The 25,145-nt window shown below is 43.8% G+C and overlaps 1 protein-coding gene and 1 long non-coding RNA gene across 3 annotated transcripts in view; one reads left to right on the top strand and one right to left on the bottom strand.

The window, feature by feature from the left end:
* Positions 1-25,145, bottom strand: part of AK5 (adenylate kinase 5) — a 171,204-nt gene that overhangs the window by 30,312 nt on the left and 115,747 nt on the right. Inside the window, exons 9-10 of the mRNA XM_006129565.4 lie at positions 21,926-21,968; positions 21,001-21,045 (exon numbers count right to left, since the gene is read on the bottom strand). Of these exons, the coding sequence (XP_006129627.2) occupies positions 21,001-21,045; positions 21,926-21,968 (88 nt within the window). The remainder of the gene's footprint in view (positions 1-21,000; positions 21,046-21,925; positions 21,969-25,145) is intronic.
* Positions 6,452-23,091, top strand: LOC142830571 (uncharacterized). Of its 2 annotated transcripts, none has more exons than XR_012905930.1 (4): positions 6,452-6,709; positions 10,753-10,828; positions 17,835-17,899; positions 22,950-23,091. It is a non-coding gene; the product is annotated as an uncharacterized LOC142830571 (long non-coding RNA). The 2 variants fall into 2 exon arrangements; XR_012905931.1 differs by lacking the exon at positions 6,452-6,709 and adding an exon at positions 8,359-8,636.

Raw genomic sequence — 25,145 nt, 5'->3', positions numbered from 1 at the left:
AAAATAGCATGACCTCTTGTACTGACTGGGCCTTCAAGCACATAGTTAGTTACAGCATTCTGCGCAGAAACTGCCTGGTAGCATACTGCCATTAAGTAACACTGCTGAGAAGACAGCATGACCCTTGCTTGAGATATTTTTATCTTAAAATAAGTTGTTCTTCCTTCTCCCCTTTTTCTCCTCATTATGTGGCAATTATTTGGGGGAACAGAACAAGCCATTAAAAGACTCGCCTTTCACACTCATTTCACACTGGTGCATCCATGGAGGCTCTCGGAATCAGCAATGTAACTTCATGGCAGCAAATTACCAGGCAGATACTGCATAGAATGTTGTCACTACTTCAATGTTAGTCAGCACAGTAAGGGATGTTATTGTCTTGTATGTTCTAGAGCAGAGATGCACCAACAGGCATCAGAAGATTCTGCCTTCCTGGCTTCTCTCAAGGGGAGACGGTCTCTTTCCTGGTTTGTCCATTCCACTGGGTGAAAGATTAAACTGGAAGCTTAATTTATTCTCCTCAGTGCTGGGAGATGCAGGTTTGTTCTCCAGCTGCATCACAGGATGCAATAGCAGGCAAGCACGGGAGTTTGGCTGTCTTTGCCAAGTACAGAGACCCAAAAATGACCAGACAACATACGCAGAGGTTTTTTCTGCCTGTATTTGCCTTCTTGTCTAACCTAGTCCAGGTATGGGCATTATGGGAAGCAGGAAGGGCCTGTTTCTGAGACAGGGATCAGATTAGAAGAGAACAGTACATAATATTGTGAACCTCAAGCCACCAAAAATCATAAGTCACGCCACCAATATCATGAGATTTTAAAGAAAGTCAGAAAGAAGTTGTGTTTTGCAGTCTGTCTTCTGATTTTTTTTAACTCTCCTCCTCCTCCAGCCCATTCCTGGTGTGTATGACAATTAGTCCTGCCCTCTCTCTCAAATGTACTGGGAAAGGTGACTGTTGCTCCTGCTACAATAGCGCTCTCTCTCTCACACACACACCCATCAACCTGAACCCTGCACAGCAATTAATTCTTAGCTTCCTCACACCTGCCCAGGCCTCTTCCCAGGCAAGCGATAGCAGGAAAGGGGGAGAAGCTAATGATCTGCTTCCATTTTCTTTCTCTGAAAAACTGAGAATAGATTTGGGTAGCTGAGGGTGGGGATCACTGTATCCAGTCCTCCCATCCTTCCTCTGGTTTTGAAATTATAAGCACACACCAAATTCCTGAAATTCACTCCAACATAAAATCTTAACACCAGTCTCATACTTTCTCCATGCACCTATAACACAACATACTCCAAACCAGTACATGCATACATCACTATGGTCACCGTAATGTTGCTGAGGCTAGCATTCCAGTTTTGCATTAGTCTGTGAATTTCAGGAATTTGGGGACATGTATGCTTGCTGTGTTTCTTGAAGCTAGTACTGGAGGCCAGGAATTGGTTACTATGATTGGCTAAGAGCTGTCTCATTGGGAAAATATGTGAAAGAAGGTTCCCTTACTAAAACTTTCTCTTGTTTTTCAGGGAGTGCACTGGGGAGACTGGCACTTAAGCATTCAACTGTAAACCAACAGTGGCTCAGTAAAAATGCAGTTGCAGAAAGTGCCCACTCTTCACCATGCTTGGTATATGCCAAATAAAGATATTAGAATTGTAATGAACATATTAAACAACAGATAGATACTTGCAGTTAGAAACCTTCAGATAGGGAGCTTCCACTGCAGGTTTTTTTCCATGTTATTTTTTTATACAGAACAGAGAGAAGACGCTAAAGGAATCAGTTAACAGTCTCCACAATGGCCCCATTGTTATGCCATGTTTTGAAGTAGGAACCTGTGCTCTTATTTTTGTATTAAAGGTGTAAAACTCTTTGAGAATTCTGTCAGTTTTTGAATGCTGTCATTTTTTGCTCCACCTACATTCTTTTGGAAGATGGATGAGTATTAACTAGCAACAGAATGACGGTTAGCAACTGCCTGTGCATCTTTCTGATTTAATCTTATCCTTTTTTATTTGAAATATGTCATGAACATAAAGTGCTGGACCCTAAGAACATTCACACGCATAGTATGAATGTGTTGTGATTCACAAGGATAGTGTGGAATATGTTTGGGACTTAAAAGAAGTCTTCAATACACCTTCTTGACAGAGGATCATCTGAGTGTTACATTTTGTTATCAGACAACTGGCAATTAAAAAAGAAAACAAAACCAGGAATATGTTAATCTTTGACAACTGCTGATTTAGTTCTGCAGATATTTCTACTGGCAAAACTGTCACTAAACTGAGGACTGCATGATCAGACCTAAGAGGATTGGCATGGAAGTGTCCCTGCTTTCTTCTACAAATAGCTACACAGTGCAGACGGAACTGACTTGGCACATTTTACTGTTGATGGCTTTATTTAATCCTAACTCAGTTATCACCAATGTAATTCTTTATGTGCATTTACAATATTGATGCATAAAACACCCACTGACAGCAACTCAAGAGTGCCTCAAAGAAAAAATATCACACTTTTTTTTTTGGTCACTCTCTCCGAAAAAGTGACTTAATATTTTCAAAATGATTGAGTCCTGTCTCAGAAAATAGGAGTCACAGGAAACCCTAAGTTTTCCAGGTACATTTTTTTTTATTAGAAGCAGTGGTTTGGTGAATAAGGTATTGGTCTGGCAGGCTGGGTTTTAATCTCACCTCTGTAATTAACCTGTTATGATCTTGGGAAAGTTTCCTTCCTTTCCTTCGCTCCCATCTTTTGTGTCTCATCTATAGGCATTGAGGGTCATAGGCCAGCTCTTACTATGTGCAGTGCCCAGCACAAAGAATCACTAATCTTAGTTGGGGCCTCTCCTGCAGTTAAAAACCTGCATTGGCTCTTGTCTAATTGTGGCGTAGACATTAGCTCTGAGCTAGGAGCCTGGAGTTTAGAAGCCCAAATGTCTATGCAGAAATGACACAGCACCAAGAACCCTCATGAGTCAGCTGGCATGGGCCCGCCGAGAGTGTCTAATTACAGTATAGACATTCCCTAAGTGCTACCAGAATTAATTACTATGCTACTAGCTTGAAAATACAAAGAGGAGTGTAAACAACATGATGGGAGGCTAGGAAGCCCAGTGACTGAAAGTAAACAATAACACCATTCCCTGGTCTGAAGTTCTTTGTCCTTTACCGCTTGTTTTCCTCTCTGCCAATAATTGCACAGTCCCCTAAATAATGTAAGTGGTGCCAGGAAAGGTCCCAGAATGCTAACGGGCTTGAGCTTGTACGCTGGCAGAGCAGGCTTTTCATTTTTTAAGCCTGGAGCTCATTTTAATGCAAATACACCACAGTGCATCACACAGAATTGAACTCAAAAGAATGAGGGGACTCAAGTCATGAGTATTAGGTGCAAAGACTGCAAGATCTAGGGTATAGTGCTTGGTCCCTCTTTAAGAAATTAACACAATAATTAACAGTTTTGGTTTAGGGCTACCCTCTGTTTTGCCTTGGTACAGCTACGCAGGGAGGTGGCAGAAGGAAGCTTTTCACAGTCAACTCAAGAGCTAGTTATAACCCCTACTCTACTCTTTGAGGTGCCCAGACTACTCCCTCCTACCATGCCCAGGAAGAGGTAGCACCTTATGGTGGAGCTCCATTTCTCTTGTTTCTCCACTCAGAATGCTCTTCCCCCACTGCCTGGTTTGCTAAACTCTGATCTCAACAGTTTTGCAAGGTTACTGATGAACATCCCTGCATATTGTATTACACTCAATGCAAGGTCCCACAACCAGAGTTTACACATCTATGTCAACCAATGCAAAGAACAGGGAGAGCTCACCTCTAGTATTCTTCTTAGGAGCGTCCACACCTTTGGTGGTCCTAAAGGCTTATTATCAAAGACCTACTTGTGGCCAAAAAGACTGGACGAGAAAATGATGCTTACTTCAGAGCTGGGCCACTATGATTATACATTCTATTAGATGCGTGTGAGTTGTAAAATCAGAGATAACAAGCCATAGAGAAGAGCAAAGGAAGGGCACTGCCAAGCTGGACAAAGGGCTGGACTTTGTTGGTTTAATTGCCAGCTATGACTCAAGATCAACTCAGGGAGGTCCTCTCAGCTGTGAGCTAATCAGCAACTGCTAACTCTCACAAGGCTCAGCTAAAGCCCACTGGGCTCAGCAACAGAAAGAGGGACTAGTTAATGCTTGAGGGTGAGTGGATGATACAGCCAGGAAGGAATCAAAAGTGCTGTCTTGTATTTTTCTGTGTGGAGTTTATGGCTTTTAGCTTGTATGTGCAGAAAGAACCGGTTACTATCTTTTGTACTGTGCTTAAATGTTAGGCTGCATCTAGACTGGCAAGTTTTTTCGCAAAAGCAAGTGCTTTTGCGGAAAAACTTGCCAGCTGTCTACACTGGCCGCTTGAATTCGCGCAACACTGACGATCTAATGTAAGATTGTCAGTGTTCTTGCACAAATACTATGATCAGGGATAAGGCCTCCCGCTCAGGGATAAGCCCTCTTGCGCAAAAGTATTTGTGCAAGAGGGCCACTGTAGACAGGGGAGGACTGTTTTGCGCAAAAAAGCCCCGATGGCAAAAATGGCGATCGGGGCTTTCTTGTGCAAAACCGTGTCTAGATTGGCACGGATGCTTTTCTGCAAAAAGTGCTTTTCCGCAAAAGCATTCATGCCAATCTAGATGCTCTTTTCCACAAATGCTTTTAACGGAAAAACTTTCCGTTAAAAGCATTTGCGGAAAATCATTCCAGTGTAGACGCAGCCTTATTGTTTCATTCAGAAGCACATTTCTTCCTTCCAACTAATACAGTAGAGAGAGTGCTTATGAAGCTGTTAAGGTATAACACTTTTTACCATTGCTTGGAGCACTATGTCATTTAAGACTTATTGCACTTTTCTTTTAAAACTGTTTTGTAACAACTGTTACATTGAGCAAAGGTTGTGGATAAGAATAAGTTTCTTCTAAACTTCTCTCATAATTTAACACTTTTAAAAAGAAATGAGTGTCTATTGCTACGGCCCTTTCCTGTGCATTATCTGATCATGTCATAAATTAATTTATTTACTCTGGCAACATACTTTTGAGGCAGGCTAATATTACTACTCCACTTCATGTATATGGAAATCCAGGTATAGAGGGACTGAATGAGCTATCCAAGATCATACTGCAATTCTGTAGCAGAACATAGGACAGAAAGCCTTCCAACTCTCAAGCCAGTGTCTAAATCAAACTACAAGACCATCCTTCAATCTAGGTGTATGTAATAAAAAAAGACAATGGGGGAAATCATCATTAGGCTAGAGATGCTTTGATTTCTTTCAAACATTGTTCATTATAAACAGGAACATTTTATCTGGCTGTCCCAGCTAGCTGATATTCTGTTTATCCATTACCCATCTGCGTTGGAAACCTGAATCCCCTTTTGTGAGTGAGCAGGTTCAGAATAGAAAATGAATATTCTTAATAGGTGGTGCAGCTCAGGACTGATTTTGCTAGTGAAGTCTTAAGCTGCCTCAGTGATTACAAAGGAATTATTTGGCTATCAATACGCTTTGAGGCACCAGTGTGCGTTTGCATCTTTTGTGCGTGCAAGCTTTTAATGTTTTAAAGTATTAAATTGTACACCCTCCATCCTCCTTCCCCCATGTTTGGAACAAGCATTCTGTCCTCTATTGGATTTGTGATACAGTGAGTCAAATAGGGGACAGACTCCCACAGTGTAATGTTCCAGAGCCACTTAGGAATAGGTTAGTCGACTGCCGTGATGGGCCCTTGGGCAAGGTGGAGGGGGGGGACACACTCTTTGGATCTACAAGGGGAGAGACCTTGGGAAGGTAGAGTGGGATGGAGCCAGGGCAGCCTCCTTCAGTGCGCCACACTGCCCTCCCTCTCCACCCCCAGCCCTTAAGCCCTGGAGCTCCAAATGCCACCCCTGCCACAGTAGCAGTGGCTGGGAGCCCTGGGCCCTTTAGAGCCTCCGGGCCCTGGGGCAACTGCCCCCTTGCCACTCTCATTAGCAAGTCTGCTTAGAAGTAATGCATCAATGTGTGAGATATCTCAATGACACCACTGTTGCCAACTCTTGTGATTTCACTGAGAGTTTCATGATACAGTTTTTTCTGTAAAGTTCCAGCTCCTAAAGCCAAGTGACTGTGAGTATCTGGGCTTTCTCCTTTTTCCTACCCTCCCCATAACTTTCAAACCCCTTGCTGAAATCCCATGTATTAAAGATCATATTGGCTGAAAACAGAAAATAACTTTTCTGAGCTTTTTGAAAAACTTCAGTGATATCCCGTGCCTAGTCAGGATGATTGTGGGGGGTAGCTCCCATGGAGTATGGCAGAAAGGAACACCCACCAACTTCTTTCTTTGTCATTTAGAAGGGTTTTATGTATTGGCTACTGGGCTAGAGTGGTAGCTGTAGCATTTCCTGATTACTGAAACTGCTGCAGCACCAAGGTAGCTACAGGCTGAAATGGAGCTAATCAACCTGTTGATAATGAGGATTACTGACAGTTGGTGGTAACTGCTGGGTTAATGAGGCAATTGTCTAAGTATCTGGGAGGACATATAATTTGGGAGAGGCAGATATGAAGTAGGGGAAAGCTCTGAAGGTGAGCTGGCTTGAGGAGAAGAGGTGTGTGCAAGGCTCCTTCCTGGTGTATACTTCTGCTAAATTTGGAGATAGAAGGATTAAAGGTACTGTACTTGTAGTGGGAGAGAGAGAGAGATGGATGTGCATATACACCGTGATAACAATAGCTGAAGAAACAATTTGTGAGGACTTCTTAGTCCTGTGCAGGTGATGTGTCAAAGTAGTAGAACCTTGCTATTTTGCAGACTTTACCATGTTATTTTTGTCAGTGCACCTAAGGCCAATGGGGTAGCTGAACCATACTAAGAATGCCTTTATTACAAGTAGAGGTGGGACCAACAAGTCTATTGAGAATGTTTTCTAATGTATCCCCCAAAATGATCTGCTCCCGTTATGCTTATAGTTAAAAAGCCTTCAGCCCTACAATCAACGTAGGCATTGATTAGTCATATGGGGTCAATTTGATAGCATCATTTAATGGCTAGTCCTGCCTCATATTAGTCCTCAGATGGTTATATAACAAACTATTATCATTTATCAGAGGGAAGGGCTATGTCCTATGTGGGGAAAATAAAAAACATCATATTTATCTTTAATTTCATTTTAGATTCAGCTTGTCCACAAAAACACTCTTAAAATATTGCTAGTAAGGGGACTAATTAATATTTGGGTATAGTTGAGTGCCTAGCATCTGATCCAGGCTCCAATAAAATCAATGGAAATATTCTTATTGATTTGAGTGGGGATTGTCTCAGTCACGTACTGTATTATATTAAACTCTAGCAGAAGGTGAGGTTGTCAGGTGCATGTGCCTATGAAGCCAACACAAGTGCTAGCTTTCTTAGCTGTAGTGTTTGGTTAAAAGTTGTCCATCATATTTTTATTGTTTAAAGACACTGAAGGTGTTCATCACTATGTGCAGGTGAGAGCCAATTTTAGTCATTGGCAATAATTACAAGAATGTGAAGTACTAGCATCCAACCTCCCCCCCCCCCCATTTCATTAATTTATTTGATTACATCTAATTCCTTAATTGTCTCTTCAGGCTGTTTCTAAATTCAATGGATTAATCTTGTCGTAGTCTATTACCGTGCTGTTATGTCTCTCTCTCTCTCTCTTTTTTTTTTTTTTTTTTTTTTTTTTTTTTTCTTTCTGATTCTACACCTTTGCTTTGGTTGTCTGGATGAAACATTGATATTGTTGCCTAATTAGTTTGAGTCAACTGCATTTCTAATTAATTCCTACTGTAACCTTCACGTAAATCTTTGCTAATCAGTCCATGTTTTCATTCACTTACTAGAGATGTTTGAGAGAAATTAGATTTGTTAGTGATTTTTATAAACAGTGTCTCAACTTGTCAGCTATAGCAGATGTGCATATTTACTTCATTATTATGTAAACAATTAAAATGCTAATTTTAAAGTCCTCTTTACGGTGGCTTGGTTTCCTGCCTCAGGAATATAGTAGAATGGCAAGTCCATATTTCTTTACTGAGGGCAGTTAGGGTAGTAGGAGTCCTTTTGTGCTTCTGATTAGAAGGAAGAGCAGGATTTTTGGAAATGTTGTTACAATTTTTAGTTCCCACTGTTAAGGGATCAGTTGAACTCTTACGTGAAGTCGTCATAAAGACTCTCATTGTCTTCAGCAATGACTGGACTGAACAGTTAGGCTGCAAACACTTGCACAGTGACTCTACCCTGTGTAAAGAGTGATATTGACATGAACAGGTTTACTCTCGTGGGTGTTTGCAGATATAAGCCTTCTGTGCATTACTCCAGGGAAACAAATAACATCAGCCAAAGTTTGTGTGAGTGTGCGCAGAGTCCAGAACATGTCTTTGAGAAACATCTACTATGCCCATGAAAAAAGTATTCTGACAGGTAGCCAAGGCAATTTAATATCAGGTCTCGGAGGAAGACAAATAGGACCTATACAATTGAGTCTTACTCTGTGTGATGCCATGGCAGTGCTACAAAGAGCAAAGGATGTGAAGGCTACACAGAACTCCTCACTTGTATTACCCTAGCAGAGGTACGTAATGGTGACTGTTTGGGGAAAGTTGAATGGTGCCTGCCTGGTTCTTGATTCTCTGGAAAGCAATTTACTGAAAAACATACTTTTTAAAAAGAAAGCTCTGTCTTGTGATTTGGCCAATATACTAGCAAACAGTGGTAATATCCAGAAAAACATGACGCTCATCTGACAGGCAGGTGAAGGACAACGACCTCTTACTGGGTTATAGCCACATCTCCATGATCATCAAGATTGGGCCTATTTAAGTAGACTAGCCTTTTCTTTTTGCCTTCTCTTTGAAAAATGGTACTGGATATGTCAGACAAAGGCTATGCCTTGTGAAACTATGCTGGTTAGTGACTTATTTCAAATGAATGGCTTTTTCCCAGATGTTTTGCAGTCCCTAGGATCTGTGATAAATTATATTTACTGATCTGTACTTTCAGTCAGTTATGCTTCTTTCAGTCTGTCTACCTAGATACCTAACCTCATCACTGTACAATCTGGTTCCTTTCTTAAACATTCTGCTTATTTTGTGCTTTCCTCTAATTTTTGAGTTTCATTGAAAGTAAATTTTGAATCTAGCCAAGTAAAATACCTCCTAAGAGCTAGGCTAATGAAGTAAGGTAAAGAAATATATCCTATAATCATTCAATAATAAGTGCAAAGTACTCCACTTGTGAAATTGATTGTTCCTTCCTTTGTACAAAATGGGAAATGACTGCCTAGAAAGGAGTACTGCAGAAAGGGATTTGGGGGACATCGTGGACCAAAAGCTAAATATGTCAACAGTCAGTGTAATGTCAACAGTCAGTGTAATACTGTTGGGGCGGGAGGGGTGGACATCATTCTAGAATGTATTAGCAGGAGTGTTGTAAGTAAGACTTTCCACTCTGCACTCATTAAGCCTCAACTATGTCCAGTTCTGGGCACCACACTTCAGAAATAGGGTTGCCAGGTGTCTGGTTTTTGCATGGACAGTCTGTTGCTTCTGGCCCCGTCCTATTAAAAAATATCCGGTATTATCTCTCAGACGGAAGGCCAGCAGGGACATTCTTTCTCTGCCATGTCTAGTGGGGGATGCAAGGAGCGCGTGAGGATATTTAAAGGCAGAGTGACTTTTTTCTCAACAACTTTGGCTCCCCAAGATTTTTGTGCTCAACCAATCTTTTTTCCTGCCTTGTTTGGGATATTTTGTGAAAGCATCTGGCAACCCCATTCAGAAAATGTGGAAAAATTAGAGACCGTCCAGAGAAGAGCAACCAAAAATTGATAAGTCAAGAAAACATGACCTGTGAGGGAAGACTGAAAAAACTGGATCTGTTTAGTCTGGAAAAGACTACAGTGCCATCATAGCTTTCAAGTACCTAAAAGGATGTTACAAAGAGGAAGGGGGAAAAGGGAGTTACTCACCTCGTGCAGTAACGAGTGTTCTTTGAGATGTGTCCCTGTGGGTGCTCTACTGTAGGTGAAGGGTCGCCCAGAGCTGCAGATCAAACTGTAAAGCAGTTTTCCCCCGTTGGGCCACACATGCGCAGGAGGCATCTTGAGCCCTTCCCGCCTCCTGCAGTGCATGGCTCACCCCCGTCCCTTTCAGTTCCTTGTCTCCACCCAAGTAATTTAGACTCTGAGGAGAGGAAGGGAGGGTCATGGAGCACCCATGGGGACACACCTCTCGAACACTCGTTACTGCATGAGGTGAGTAACTCCCTTTTCTTCTTCGAATAGTGTCCCCGAGGGTGCTCCACTGTAGTTGGCTACAAAGCAGTATTCGGTATATGGCTGGAGGGAGCCGGAGTCAGTGTTTAGCAGTGGTGGAGAGCACCGCTGTAGCAACTGCTGAGTCATCCTTGAGTTCTGGTAGGATAGCGTGATGTTTTGCAAAGGTATGGTCCGAAGACCATATTGCTGCCCGGTAAATGTCTCTTAAGGGGACATTGCTCAGAGAGGCTGTAGAAGCAGCCGTTGCTCGAGTGGAATGCGCTCGTGGTGGGCATTGTAGTGGTCTATTGCCCAGAGTGTGACACTTAATTATGCATGTCGATATCCACTTTGAGATTTGTTGTGGTGACATTGGTGTTCCTTTGGATTGTTCGGCAATGGAGATAAAGTCTTTCAGTTTTGTTCTTTCTAGGAAGGCCAAAGCCCTTTGGATGTCAAGAGTATGCTGGCTGGCATCCTTCTGTGAAGAGTGTGGTTTTGGGAAAAAGGTAGGTAGTATGATTGGTTCGTTGAGATGGAATTCTGTACAGACCTTTGGCAAGAATGTCAGGTGGGGTCTAAGTATGACCCTATCCTTTGTGAAAACTATGTAAGAGGGTTCTGACATTAATGCTCCAAGCTCGCTCACCCTCCTGACGGAGGTGATGGCTAAGAGGAAACCACTTTCATAAAAAGAAAGGGAAGTGGTAGTATTGCCAATGGCTCAAAAGGAGGTCTGGTGAGGTAGTCCAGAACAAGATTTAGGTCTCATAAGGAGGGTGGGGCCTTATATGGCGGGTACACATTGTGGAGTCCCTTAAGGAATCTCCTCGTGATAGGATGGTTAAAAATGGAGTAACCATCTACTGAGGCATGGAATGCTGCTATTGCAGAGAAGTGTACTCTTAGAGAATTTAGTCCTGACATTTTAAAGTGTAGAATGTAGTCCAGGATGGTATTTAGTGGGGAGACACGGGGTTCTACTTTGGACCACTGACACCAGTGAGAGAATTGTGTCCATTTTTGAAGGTAAGTTTTCCAAGTAGATTGCGTCCTACTGTGGAGAGGATCTCTTTTACTTGCTGAGAACAGCGATTTTCTATCTCTGAGAACCAGAGAAGCCATGCCTGAAGATATAGGGTATGGAGCTGTGGATGCAGTATCCTTCCGTTGTCCTGAGATAGTAGGTCTCCTCGGTATGGTAGTGGATAGGGAGGCTGGACCACTAGCCTGTGGAGGTATGGGTACCAAGTTTGACGAGACCATAATGGGGAGATCAGGATGACTATGGCTTTCTCTGCAGATTTTGCATAGGACTCTTGGGATGAGTGGTATGGGGGGGGGGGGGAGAAGCGTAGTGTAGGGGTGCTGTCCATTTGATTAGGAAGGCATCCCCCAGAGAATTTGCCAAGTCCCACACATGAGCAGAATTGGGGGCACTTGGTATTCTGGGCAGAAGTGAAGAGGTCTATAGATGGCCATCCCCATTGGTGGAAAATTGAATTTGTGACCTCCATATTTAACTCCCATTCGTGGTCCAAGGTGAAGTTGCGACTGAGGGAGTCTGCTTTGGTCTTGTTCACCCCGGGCAGGTAGGATGCTACAAGGGTGACTTGGTTGCAGATACACGAGTTCCACAGGCGAATCGCTCCCGCTCCCTCTGCATGGAAGCTGGCTCCACCCTGTCTATATTTATATAGAACATCATGCAAATCTTGTCCATTAAGAAGCGGACTGTATGATTGGCAATGTTGGAGGCAAAGTGCACAGGCGTTCCTTACGGCCCTTAATTTGAGGAGGTTGATGTGTAGTAGTCTCTTGCTTGGGAACCACCTGCCCTGAACTTCGCGACCATCCATATGTGCCTCCCAGCTGAGCAGGGAAGCGTCCGTGGTAATCTGGATAGTGGGTTTGGTTTGTTGGATTGGGACCCCTGCCAGAAGATTGTTTGGCATTGTCCACCATCTTAAGGATGCAAGAATGTTTGGTGGAATGGTAACCTTGTTTAGAGGGTGTCATGATGGGATATAAATGGTTGCTACCCAGAGTTGAAAGCATTGAAAGTGCAGGCGAGTGTGGTGGACTACGTAGGTAGTGGAAGCCATGTGTCCCATTAGTCAGAGGCAGGTAAGTACTATAGTGGTGGGAATTGTGAGCATCCCACTTATACAGGAAATTATAGTTGTGAAACGTTGTAGAGGTAGATATGCTTGAGCCGTAACTGAGTCCAGACGTGCGCCAATGAACTCACAATGTTGATTTTTGTTTGTTGATTTAGAAGGCCTAGACAATTGAGGAGGGCTGTGGTCGTATGTATCATAGAGGTGGCTTTGTCCTGTGACAATCCCTTTAAGGCAGTCATCCAGGTAGGGGAATATGATGACATTCTGTCATCTGAGGTATGCGGTTACAACTGCTAGTACCTTCGAAAATACCCTGTGAGCCGACGAGAGACCGAAAGGGAGAACTTTGTACTGGAAGTGTTCTGGGCCGAGCGTAAAGCATAGGTGGGCTGGATGGATGGTTATATGGAAGTAGGCCTCTTGCAGGTCGAGGGCTGTGAACCAGTCCCCTTGATCTAGCACAAGAATGATTGTTGTGAGTGACCATCTTGAAACGCTGTTTCTTGAGAAACTTGTTCAGTTTGCGGAGGTCCAATATAGGTCTCCAATCCCCTGTTCCGTTTTCGGTTAAGAAATAGTTCTAGTAAAACCCTCTCCCGTGGAACTCTTCGGGTACCCTTTCTATGGCTCTGATAACGAGGAGCTGACCAATCTCTTGTTTTAGTAGGGTCTCATGAGAGTGGTCCCTGAGGAGGGATGGGGTAGGGGAAAGGGTAGGTGGAACAGTGGTTAAATGGGATGATATAGCCCACTCGAATTATCTCTAGAACCCAGCGGTCCGATGTTATGGATTCCCATTGTGGAAGGAACGGCCACAAACAGTGGGTGAATAGATGGCCATGCTGAGTTGGTGCTAGATCGTAAGGGAGATCTTGCAGACCCTCGACCACATCTTCAAATTTGCTGCTTGGAGGATTGGGTAGGGCGGCCCTGGTTGGGGTGCCTTCTGGGAGCTTGTTGTCTTGGTCTAGTGTCCTCCTAGGTCCTCTGTGGTAGATTGTACTGCCCGTATCAGTTATAGGAGTTATATGGAGTGTATTGCCTGCATTTGTAGGGTGACATGAACATGCCCAACGTGCGAAGCGTGGTCTTAGAATTTTTGCTGTTACGGAGCATTTAGTCTGTAGTAGCCACAAACAACTTTTGTTTGTCAAATGGCAGGTCTTCTACTCTGGGTTGGAGTTCGCGGGGAACTCCGGACGACTGAAGCCAGGAAGCTCTGCGCAACACTACTGCCGTAGCTGTCACTCTGGCTGCAGTGTCAGCAATGTCCATTGCAGTTTGAAGAGCGGTGCGGGCAATCATATGGCCCTCATGGACTATTGCTTTCAAGATGGCTCTTTTGGATTCAGGGAGGTGTCCTCCAAAGTTTCCATGATTGGCCTACCAATCTGAGGCAATCTTGCTGTGTAATGTAGGATGTAGGTTCTTTTGTAGTTGGTATTGCTTTTTTTGCACTTCTTGCAGAGATGCGCGTTGTCTTGTTGCTACTCTGTCTTGAACAGTTCTTGGAACTGTTTCAGGTCCTCAATCGCTACAGTGTCTGATGGTACAACGGCGTCATCCGGTTGCGCACTGAGAGTATCAGAGTGTGACATCAATTGGATGGATGTCTGATTCATTGTCCGAAATTCGTTCCGCCTTCCCCTCTGAATGAGTTGCTGGAGGTAGGGGCTGTGGCTCAGGCAAGCTTCTCCGGGATGGAGTGGAGCGAGGTAGGGACCGATGTCTATATGGGTCCCAGGGTCCCCATTGCAGTGGATAAGGTGGGGGGTGAGTAAAGCCAGTATTGGTGCCATGGGCTCTGTTGTGGTGCAGCCCTGTAGTGGTAGGAGCGAGACCTCATAGGTGATGCGTGCTGTGAGGAGTATGCTGTGTGATGGTCATTGTCAGGCAGGGGAGCCTCTTGAAGGGACAATGGTGATATAGACCTGGAGAGGGGATTGTCTTGATGGAGACCTCCCGGGTGAATAAGCCATGGAAGGGAGGCATGGATACTGCTGCCTGCTATGAGTGTGTTTCCTGCTGGGGCTGCTCCGTAGCAGCCTCATTTGGCTGCTTCTCTGTTTGTGCTGTAGGCACCGGTGCAGCGTCCTGCTGCTTAGCTGTTGCTGGTGCCGGCTTAGCAGGGTGAAGGTTCTTGTGCTGCGGTGGCGGGACTGGAAGCGGTGGCGGCTTTTTCTGCCGTGCTGACTGCCTGGAGCGCTCCCAGGATGGCTCAGAGGTTGCGCGCACTGGTCCCGGTGCAGTGTGAGGACTGTCCTGCTGCCTTAATGGCAGGGGTCCTCATAGCGCGCTGTGCCTCTCACCTGCGTTTTGGGGAGGAGGAGGCTGGAAGAGAGCAGGATGGCGAGGCTCTCTGTCTTCCCTCTTGGAAGGTGGGGGGGGAGGGAGGGCTCCTGCCACGCTGTCGCCTGTCCCTCAGTAGGCTGCAAAGCCTTTTCAAATAAGATCATTCTCAAGCGGAGCTCATGGTCTTTCCTGGCTCTCGCTGTGAGTGAATTACAATGAGTGCAGCTGTGGGGAGAGTGAGTTTTCCCCCAGGCAGTGAATGCACTTTGAATGGCCGTCTGAAGCCAGCATAGGCTCGCGGCTCTGGTCACATGTTTCAAACCCCGAGAAGCCAGACATGGCCAGTTCTCTCCTCCTTCTCCTCACACTTTGTTTTTTGTTGTTTTATTTGTTTTTCTCCGTTGTTATCGTCGTTGTGGTCTGTCTCTTTTCTTTCCTTTTTTTTATAGCCGTGAGAATTCCGGTTAACCAGGTCCCTGGTTTGAACAGAGTTCAAGTCCCTTTGGGGCGGCGGGGGGGAGGATTTTCATTAAGTTTATTCTTCTTATTACTAGGTTTTTGTTCTTGTTTTCTTAGTTTTCCCTTCTTTCTTTAAAAACAAACTTGGAATACAACAGGGGAAACAACTGTGCCTAACCTAACTAGTGGGGATGTAGTCAGACTGACAGGGAGCTCCTGTTTGCTCTGTCTGCTGATGAGGGCGGTTAAAGAGGAACTGAAAGGGAGGGGGATGAGCCACGCGCTGCAGGAAGCGGGAGGGGCTCAAGATGCCTCCTGCGCATGTGCAGCCCAACGGGGGAAACTGCTTTACAAAGCTCCAGTCTGCGGCTCTGGGCGACCCTTCATCTACAGTGGAGCACCCACGGGGACACTACTCGAAGAAGAAATTATTGTTCTTGACAATTGAAGATAAGGAAAGGAAGCAATGGGCTTAAACTGTAGCAAGGGAGGTTTAGATTGGACATTAGGGAAAAAATGGTAAGTGTCAGGTTGGTTAAGCACTGAAATAAATTGCCTAGTGGAATTGTAGAATCTCCATCAGTGGAGATTTTTAAAAGAAAGTTAGACAAACAGCTGCTACTGATGGTCTAGATAATACTTAGTCCTGCCATGTTTGCAAGGGACTAGACTACATGACTTTTTTTGAGATCCCTTTAAGTCCTATGATATGCCTATGTCTCTCCTAGAACAAGAGATATAACTTCAAATTTTGAATATTTTAAATAAAGTACTTGCAAATGAAAGGGGGGGGGTCAAGAATTAGTCATAAAAAAACTGACTAAAGAATAAATTTGAAAAACACTGAGTGCGGACAACTCAGTACAATTTCTTAAATTTGTTACAGATAACTTCACAGGATGGTTAAGCTGCTCTGTACTAACCAAAACTTGAATACTCAATGAAGTGGGAATTTCAGAGAGGAAAATGTTGCTGTAATGGTATACCCCAGGACTGCATTTTTTTTCCAATACCTATGAAGCAGATCATTGCAAATTTTCCTTTTATGAAAATTCTGGGTTACCACAGCAACTGTGTAATAGTCCAATCTCATTTTCAAGAGGTTTTTATATACATGCAGGATAGTAATAAGTTGGATTTATTCATTTAGTATATGACAAGGCTTAAATTATGCAAAAATATAATCTTTGCAAAACTTAATTTCGTGGCTTTATTTCAACATTCATGGAATAGTCCAATTTTGTGCCCACAAACCATTATGGAACCAAGCTCTAAAGTGCAGACAAGTTAGGACGTGGTGCCCAAGATTGGGTCTGAAAATTCCTTTTTTGTGTGACTGCCACTGTGATGATGAAAGCCAGATTTGACAGCTGAATTTATGGCCAAGATGGAGCGAGGGACATTTCTACCACTTGTTCCTGTTTAAGACCCTGAGGCTGAGTAGTGTCAGTAGGCACACAGGAGGGTGTAATGCCAGATGACTAAGAGGTATTCTCCATTGAACTGTGGCTCTACCATAAACAAGAGTCAGCAGTTTGCATTGGATGGTATTGCAAAGAAATGCACCTTTGGGAAGCCCCAAGGCTATCAGGCACTAGGGAAAGACCAAGTTCCCAAAGAAAGATCTGGTGAAAGTGTCTGTTCAGACAATGTGTTTTGCAGGTCCAATAGGTAGATCACTGTGATGTATATGTGGTGGTATATGAGCTAGTTTCAAGCTGTACACAAGCATTGGGATCTTGCTTCTGTGCAGCAGATTATATAGAACTCTGCCGCTCTATTTAGCATTATTTTGATTGAGCTGCCCTCAGTGCTGCAAAGGCAGAGCTGATGCCCATAACGAAGTGTTTGAGGATGTTGATATAAGAGATGCCTCCATGGGTGAGGTGATGTGTGAGGAAGAATATCGCAGCCTATTTCCTAAAAATAGCAGTTTTAAATGTTCCTCAGCTCCCTCCCCCTCAAAAAAAAAAAAAAGTATTGTTCCTTCAAATGAATCTGGATGTGTCTAGACTATAGGGTTTTTTCGAAAAAGCCCTGTAGCCTTTTTTGAAAAAAAAAACTTCACCTGCATCTGGACTGCAGCCGCATTCTTTCAAAAGAAAGCGGCAGTTTTTTTCGGTCTCAGTAATTCCTCATTTTGAGGAATAACGCCTTTTTTCAAAAGTATTTTAAAAAAAGTGCTATTAAATGCAAACTGCTTTTTCGAAAGAGCATCTAGACTTTCGAAAAAGCAGCTCGCTTTTAAAAAAAAATCTGCTTGTAGTCTAGAAGTACTCTAAAAGGGAAGCTGCAACTGTGTGAAAATGCAAGGGTGTATTAGATGTCAGTGGTAAGGACCCTTGATGGGAGTAGAGTGAGAAGGTAACTCCCCCACAAGCCTTGCTGGGGTTTTTTGCCAGCTCAGGAAATTGAGGATTCTTGGGAATATGGTCAATCGGTTAAAGACTGTCCTATTGTGAGCAGGTTCAGAGGAATTTTGTGTTCTGTAGCAGAGTAGGAGTGGACTTTCTCTGAGACAAAGGCCAAGAGAGTGAAAGTTGGTTAGGGACCCGTTTGTTGCAGACTGGACCTCAAAACACAAGCAATTGGTAAGAAGCAGGCTGCCCAGATAAGGGAAAGTGCTATTTTCTTTTGACAGAGGTCAGCAGTGTTGACCCAGAGGGCAACTGAAAGACCAAAGGAGGACAGGAGAGTTTTCAAATGGTAAGTGGAGGATGGTTTTCTGCAGTATGAGACAAAGAAAAGCGATTGACTCATGATCTTTGCCCAAGCTGACACAACTTACATGTAACTTAGCAGCTCCAACCAAATGGAACAGTGGAGAAGGGTAGTGGAGAAGGGTACTTTCTTGTGAGGTCTAGACCTCTCTCTGGAAATTCTGGGAGTCTTGTGTAGGTCTGCTATTGATCTGAAACAATGAACTATCTGGGATTCAATAAACAGTCTCTTTAATGCAGGCTTGTATATCCCAACAGACTGCAGGTTCCCTAGATTCTGTAAGGGTACCTCTACACTACAGCGTTAATTCAAAATAGCTAAGTTGAATTAAGCTAATTCGAAATAACGCATCTATATACAAACTATTTTGAAATAGTTTTGCTATTTCGAAATAGCGCGTCCACACTGAGTGGACCCTAAACCAAAGTTAAGGCTGGCCAAAACCAGTGCTGGCAGGGCATCAGGTTAGGACTTAGTATGTGGGGTTGCTGCCTGAGGCTGACAGTTCTCAGGGTTCCCTGCTTGCTTGTCTACCTCGATGAGGGACAGCAAAGCAGTCCTGTCTTAGAGTGCCCTGACTGCCAGCACTTGGGACACCACAGCACTTGGCCACATGGAGCCAGAGCTGCCCTTGGGCATGCTGGTGCATCTCGTGGGGTTGTTGCCATCAACCCAGCTGCACTTGCTGCAGGCAGCCATCCGGGGGGTCTATCGGGGGGATGTCAGGATCCATGAGGCCTTGAGGGAGAGTGTCCACTGCGAGGAACCCTCAGAGCCACATGGGTCCTCCCCATTGGGGGCTCATGCCCCATTCCTCGCTCACATCCTTAGCCCCCCTTCCTGATGTCAAAGACATGTATGTTCAAAAATAGAAACTGGGTTTATTGAACAAAACTGGGGGGGGAGAGGGGGAGATGAACCTCTAGGGAGACTGGGAAAAGGAGGTGGGAGAGGGGAAGAGAGGGTGGGAGAGGGGAGGGGGGAAAACCTGGGAAGAGGGAGCTGGAAGGGGAAAGCAAGGGGGAGGAAAGCTCAGGGCCCAGGGTTGGGAGTCTCGCTGGACCAACTTGATTTTCATGCAAACCTGCTCCTGGGTTTGCATGTGGCCTTTGGTGGCCAGGCTGGCAGCTATCCTGCCATACATGGCTGCATTCCTCCATCTAGTGCAGAGATTATGGACGTTGGGGGGCATCCCCCCAATCTGAGTAAGGTCCATGATCTTCACCCTGGACCAGGAAGGTGCCTGCCTTCTCCAGCCCTGACCAGCTCCTGGGAGCTGGCAGACTGCTCCTGGGGAGCAGTGGAGGGTTGGCTGCCAGTGGCTTGCTGGCTTATGTTTTGAGGCCACTGGATTGGGGCCCTGGTGGCCACTGCTGGCTCTGGGCTGGCAGGCTTGGAGCTGGCATAGGCACTGTGGCCAGGGTCTAGCCCTTTAATGGCTCCAGAGCTGAAGAAGAGTAAGCTTTCCTAGTTGTGCCCAGAGTAACCATCAGGGCTCCCTGGGAAGGGCTGGAGGCCCCTATTTCTAATTGTCTACACAGCACTTAATTTGAAATAGCTATTTCGAATTTGGTGTTACTCCTCGTAGAATGAGGTTTACCAAATTCAAATTAAGTGCTCTGCTATTTTGAATTAATTTTGAAATAGCGTCTATATATGCAAACTACTATTAAAGTTTATTCGAAATAACAGCTGTAAGAAAGAAATGCAAAGCTAGCAGCAAACAGTGTTAAGATCTGACTAAAGCCAAAGTCACCTGAGGTAACTGTAGTGGAAGCAGATTCAAACCTCCCAATATCTTGTACCAGAGCACAAAAATGTATGATGCATAGGTGTGGGCCTTCAGACACTGCTAGATAAAACTTCCAATTACAAGTGTACATGTGCATTCTATGGTTGAGTAACCATATGGACATTAACTCAAAGACCAATTCATTTTCATGTAAGGGTTTTTTTTGTTGTGTTTTTTTTTTTTTTTTTTTTTTTTTTTTTTTAATTTTGGAGTATCCCCCAGGAAACTTGTTGTTTCTCCCTGCTGTAATGTGTTCAGGCACACTCCTGCTTGATCCAAGACAAATCTTTCTCTTATTTCTTTCAAATGCTTTGTAAAAAATGTTCAGAAACTTATAAATGATTTTTGTATAACTAAACGGTTTTAAACTTACACTAATTGGATCACTGTAATGTCACACATCTGTCATTAATACAGTGTGTCCTCTAGTTTGTGTTCAGTTTATTGAAATCTCTTGTGTTCTTGATCCTGCATAGACTTACACATGTACATACCTTAATATGCTGGGATTAGCCCCCGCCAGCTTTAATGGCATTACTAGTATGCATGAAGTTAATTATGTTTAGGATGGGAACCTGTATTTACAGTGATCGTGTCACAAAAGAAGGGCTCTTTTCACATGGTCCTAAGTCTTCAAAGACTTGACTTACAACTTGTAGTATTTAATAAGTACATGTGAATCAGTTTTTTGTCAAAACAAAACACATAGTTCTTAGCTGCATGAGCACTAAACTCAGTCTGAATCTGTTCAGGCACCTAGACTGTCCTGCGCAGAAGCTTAAATCAAAGCCTGTATTAACCCCGCCGCTCCCTAGTTTGGTCTTCACTGATTGAAAAAGGTATGGGTATTTACAGCAAGATACGATGTCTACTTGCTATAAAATCCTAAAACTAAGTGTTTGAGACGTTTACCATGACATCACTAGGGAAGGTCCGCACAATGTGATTTCCACCAGAGGCTCTCATTCTCAAGTTTATCTCTGGCAAAACAGTGCCTTGACTCAGGGATGTTTTTACTGTGGGATAGCTAATATGTATTATCCCACAGTGAAAACACCCTTTTTTTTGTCACCGAAGACAAGCTCTCAGACTTATAACAGATTGACCCCCTCAAAACTCATCCAAAATATCACACCTTCCGCAGTGTTACTCCTATTACGATGTAGCTTTGGGACAGGTAATTGGGGAATAAAGATTTGACCAAACCGGGCCCTCCCCTCAAAGCCACATATATTAACAATCAAAACTCTGACTCAGTTGCAAATGGAACAGTTGTATTAAGGCTCTTACTTACCAACTACAAAAATGATGTTAGATTTCCTTACATCTTCTGTAAAATCTAAATAAAAATAAAAGCTTTGTTTTATTGGCAGCAGCTACTGATTTTAATCTTCTGTTCTTTCTATAGTTATGTAACACCTAGCAAGATTTTCAAGGTAACTTTAAGTAGCTTTCATTTTCCACAATGTTCTTTATTTTGAAATGAGCTGTTACTCACAAGCTCACTTATGTCCCAGTTTTGCAGCTGTCACTGCAGATGTGATAAAAATATCTCTTCCATTGAAACAATGACAGCTCTTTCATATGCACACCAAGACTAAAAAAGACAATCATAATAATTAAAAAGAATCAATCTGCTCTTGAGATAAGAATAATATACATAATGGGACACCATGTTTCTTTTCTTTCTTTTATTTTAAAAGTATAATTTGATTAAGGTTCGTATGCAAGAGTTTCCATACCCTTAGGCTTTTGCATTCAGTGTTCCACATTTCTGACTAAAAGGAAACTTAACCTTAAATTCAGCCAGACTAGAAAAAAAACTCACCTGTGATTTGCACACTTCTAATTATAGTATAGCACTAGCTGAAGATTTTCATTAACCCTCAGGCTGCTCTTAGAACCTTGTCAAATCAGACCTTACATCAGCCTTTAATAACGGTTTGCCAAATTCTGAAATCTGTTGTTCGCTTTATAGTAAGATTTCTGAATAAATGGGGGTCCAATTACTTGAATGGAACTGAAGTAGCTCCGACACCCAATTTTGTATGTAATCAAAGGTGATTTCCATCAGTAGCTGAAATGCATAGCTTTCATTTAAAAAAAAAAAAAATCTGGATACAACTTACTACTACACTGGTTAGGTACCTGATTACACTAAATACAGATCTACCAGTACCATAATAAATACATTCTTCTATACATAAGAAGAAACTCACCGCCTGTGTTCTCATATCCAGAGAGATTTGATTGGTCATCTGCCTGTTAATTAAGGAATTGACATTTTAAAGTTTGTTGTTGCATAGTCTGTGGGTTCTTCTTGTACCTGCGGATAGTAAAACTAATCATGTGACCAATGAAATACCTTGCAATTTTATGCTTGCCCAAATATACAATAACAATGGTTACAAAAGAACTCTAATGTCTTTTTCTCCCTGCAGCACTTGCAAATAGGGAACCTAAGGTAGCTCAAGCTGATTGATATTGCCCCATTCTGTACTTACTAAAATGACTGAACTATTATAGTGTTAAGCCATATAACGGCTATTTCGGAGGCATCTAGTATGAATACTAAATATCCCGTGGTTGACCTGGAAATATGTCAACCATTTACTTTGGGAAGCTAAACAACAATAGATTGACTTGTAGTGTGTAAAATGAGTTATAAAGATGAAATTAACTTGTTGCCCATTGCACTACCTCTCAAAGGAGTTCAGGACTTGTGCTATGACATGCTCTCTCCTGAGGTAGTAGGAACCAGGCATGCTTTGATGGTACCATAAGGGAGAGGAAAACTAACTTGCATTACTCTGCTTCAAGTGCCCACTCTTGTCAATTTGGGAACGGTTTGGGCTCACAGGAGAAGCCTCCCCTGCCAGAAGGATCAGATACACATGAAGTTTGGCATGTGTGTTCATTTTTATAAATAGTGCGGTTTGTATAAGTAATAGAAACAATGAATTCAGAGGTTCTTTGGTAGACTCATTAGACCCATATAGGTAAAAAGTTGTCCTTAACTATCGCCCACAGTTCTGGTGTATGTTGCAACCATTTTACTGCAATGTGTATTAAACCTTCTTGCTGTTTTCAGCTCCTGACTAGAGCTGGTCAGGAAACTATTTTCCCAGCAAATCATGGGCAATAGTTGAAGAGCACTTATAACCAGGAGAAATAAGTGAATCTGAGCCTCTATGGAGGCACAGGAAGGAACAAAGAAGCATGACTTTCTGCTTTCTCTTACAGCCTGCACACCTTTACCTGTCAGTCAGAATTTCTTTGATAGAACACAGGGTCAGAAGATGCATACCCTGAAACCAGCAAAGAATGTGAGTGGTAAGGAAATGCCTGGAGGAAAAAAGCAGCTCCTGCAAGGACAGTTATGCAAACTGCCTCTGAACCTTTCTGGCCACAATAAAGGCTCTTGTTCAAGGGTATATTAGGGATTTGGAGTGGTTTTGTCTTTGGTCTGGGGGGGGAAAAAAAAAGGAATCTGACCTTCAGGATAAGCTGCAAGTGCTATCGAAGCAACAAATGTTGTTAGAGGAGAATATGTGGGGGAAATGGGAAGTTTGGTTAGCCAGGCAGCACAAAATAGTAGTTTAATGTTGTTCTGTCATGGGGCTACAGCTTCATATTTGATTTGTAGTATTTTTGAAAGTTACCTCCGTCAAACATTTAATCAGGAAAGATGTGAACAAATGAGAGAGAATCCAGAGAAGAGCAACAAAAATGATTTAGGTCTAGAAAACATGACCTGTGAGGGAAGACTGGGGGTAAGGGAAGGGGTTTGTTTAGTCTGGAGAAAGGAAAACGGCGGGGGGGGGGGGGGGGAGGCATAAGTTTTCAAGTACTAGAGAGAAACTGTTCTTTCTCCTCTGAAGATGGGACTAGAAGCAATGATGTTAAATTGCAGCAAGAACACTTTAGGTTGTACATCAGGAAAAACTTCCTAACTGTTCAGGTAATTAAGCATTGGAATAACTTGCTTAAGGAGGTTGTGTAATCATCAGATCTTTTTAAGAGCTGGTTAGACAGATATCCCTCAATGATGGTCTTAGTTCTGCTATGAATTCAGGGTTCTGGACTAGGTTACCTTTTGAGTTCCTCTGACTCTCTAGTCAGATAGACACCCCTTTGTTCTGTAAATCTACATGAAATAATGGAGTATAAACTAAATTGCTTGGAACTAAGGCATTCAGATTAGCAGTATTTTAATGTATTCTGCAAAATACCTCAATTGGTTTTAAAACTCCACATGCATTGAGTAATCTGTATATTTCATATACTAGGAAAGATAATTGCATCATGAATTATAATTTCATACTATAATTCACTGTACAGTACCAGTATGTGGCTGTGTGGCGGGGCAGCCCCGCCACTCCCGGAGACGGCCGCGACCCGGGGGCGCCCCGAACCCGGAAAGACGCTGTTAGGGCCGGGAGGCCCGAGCGCCAGGGAGAATCGGCGCCCGCCCGGCCCCACACCGAGCATGACATCACCAGCGCGACGGAGGGACACGGCGCCGGCGGATGACGCAGGGCGAGATGTCATCGGCCTGTGTCGGGCGGGGGATTTAAAAGTAGCCACCGCCCGCCCTGTGGGGGGAGGCGAGCGGAGAGACGGAGCAGCCCGGGAGGAGCCGGGGGCGACCGGGTACTGGCGGCCCTGGGTGCGGTTAAACCCAGGGGGCCGAGGATAAGGGAAGGACGGACCGGGGAGAGAAAGAAGTAGCCCAGGGCGGGGCCGCGTAACCCGTGAGCGGGGGAGTTTAGGGTTCGCAGACCCCTCCCCCCCGTTGTGAGTGAGGACCAGTGTCCTGACTCTAGGGCCCTGGGTTGGGGTCCGGAGCGAGGGCGGGCCCGGACCCCCTTACTCGCCCCCTTTCCCGAGTGTGTGGCCGCTGAATAGGCGGCGGGGTAATCCGTGCGGGGCATAGCACGGTGGGACTAGCGAGGATTACAAAACCCTTGAGCGATAGGAGGGGTGCGCCCAGCAATAAGACGGTTAAAAAGGGGGGGGGGGGTCTTCCCCTCCCCCCTTTCCTTCCGGGGACGGGGCGCCTTACACTATAAAACTCTACTTCTGACGTTTAGTGATTTTTAAACAAATGGCAATATGACCGTTGCAATGCTCATTGTTACATGAATAGAATGAGTGAAGTGAACAGAAGTGGGAGAATATATTGTGCAAACTGTTTAAATTGGCAAGTGTCCTGCATACATGTACAGGTTTCTCATTGTTTCAATCATCTCGGAAACACAAGTAGTCTTGATTAGACTTAAGTACCAAAAATGATTATAGTTCTTTTTCATTTCTTGATTTGAGAGTAATGCCCACTACTAGTCCAAACACACACAGACGGCCAGTACACCACAACTGGTAGTAATAAGATGCTAAATACGGTCATGAGATCACCATTCATTTAAATTCAACATATTG

This window comes from Pelodiscus sinensis, chromosome 9 (assembly GCF_049634645.1).
Source record: "Pelodiscus sinensis isolate JC-2024 chromosome 9, ASM4963464v1, whole genome shotgun sequence".
NCBI classification, from domain to species: Eukaryota; Metazoa; Chordata; order Testudines; family Trionychidae; genus Pelodiscus; species Pelodiscus sinensis.
The sequence above is the reverse complement of the archived record's forward strand: the minus strand, read 5'-3'. Positions and strand labels throughout refer to the sequence as shown.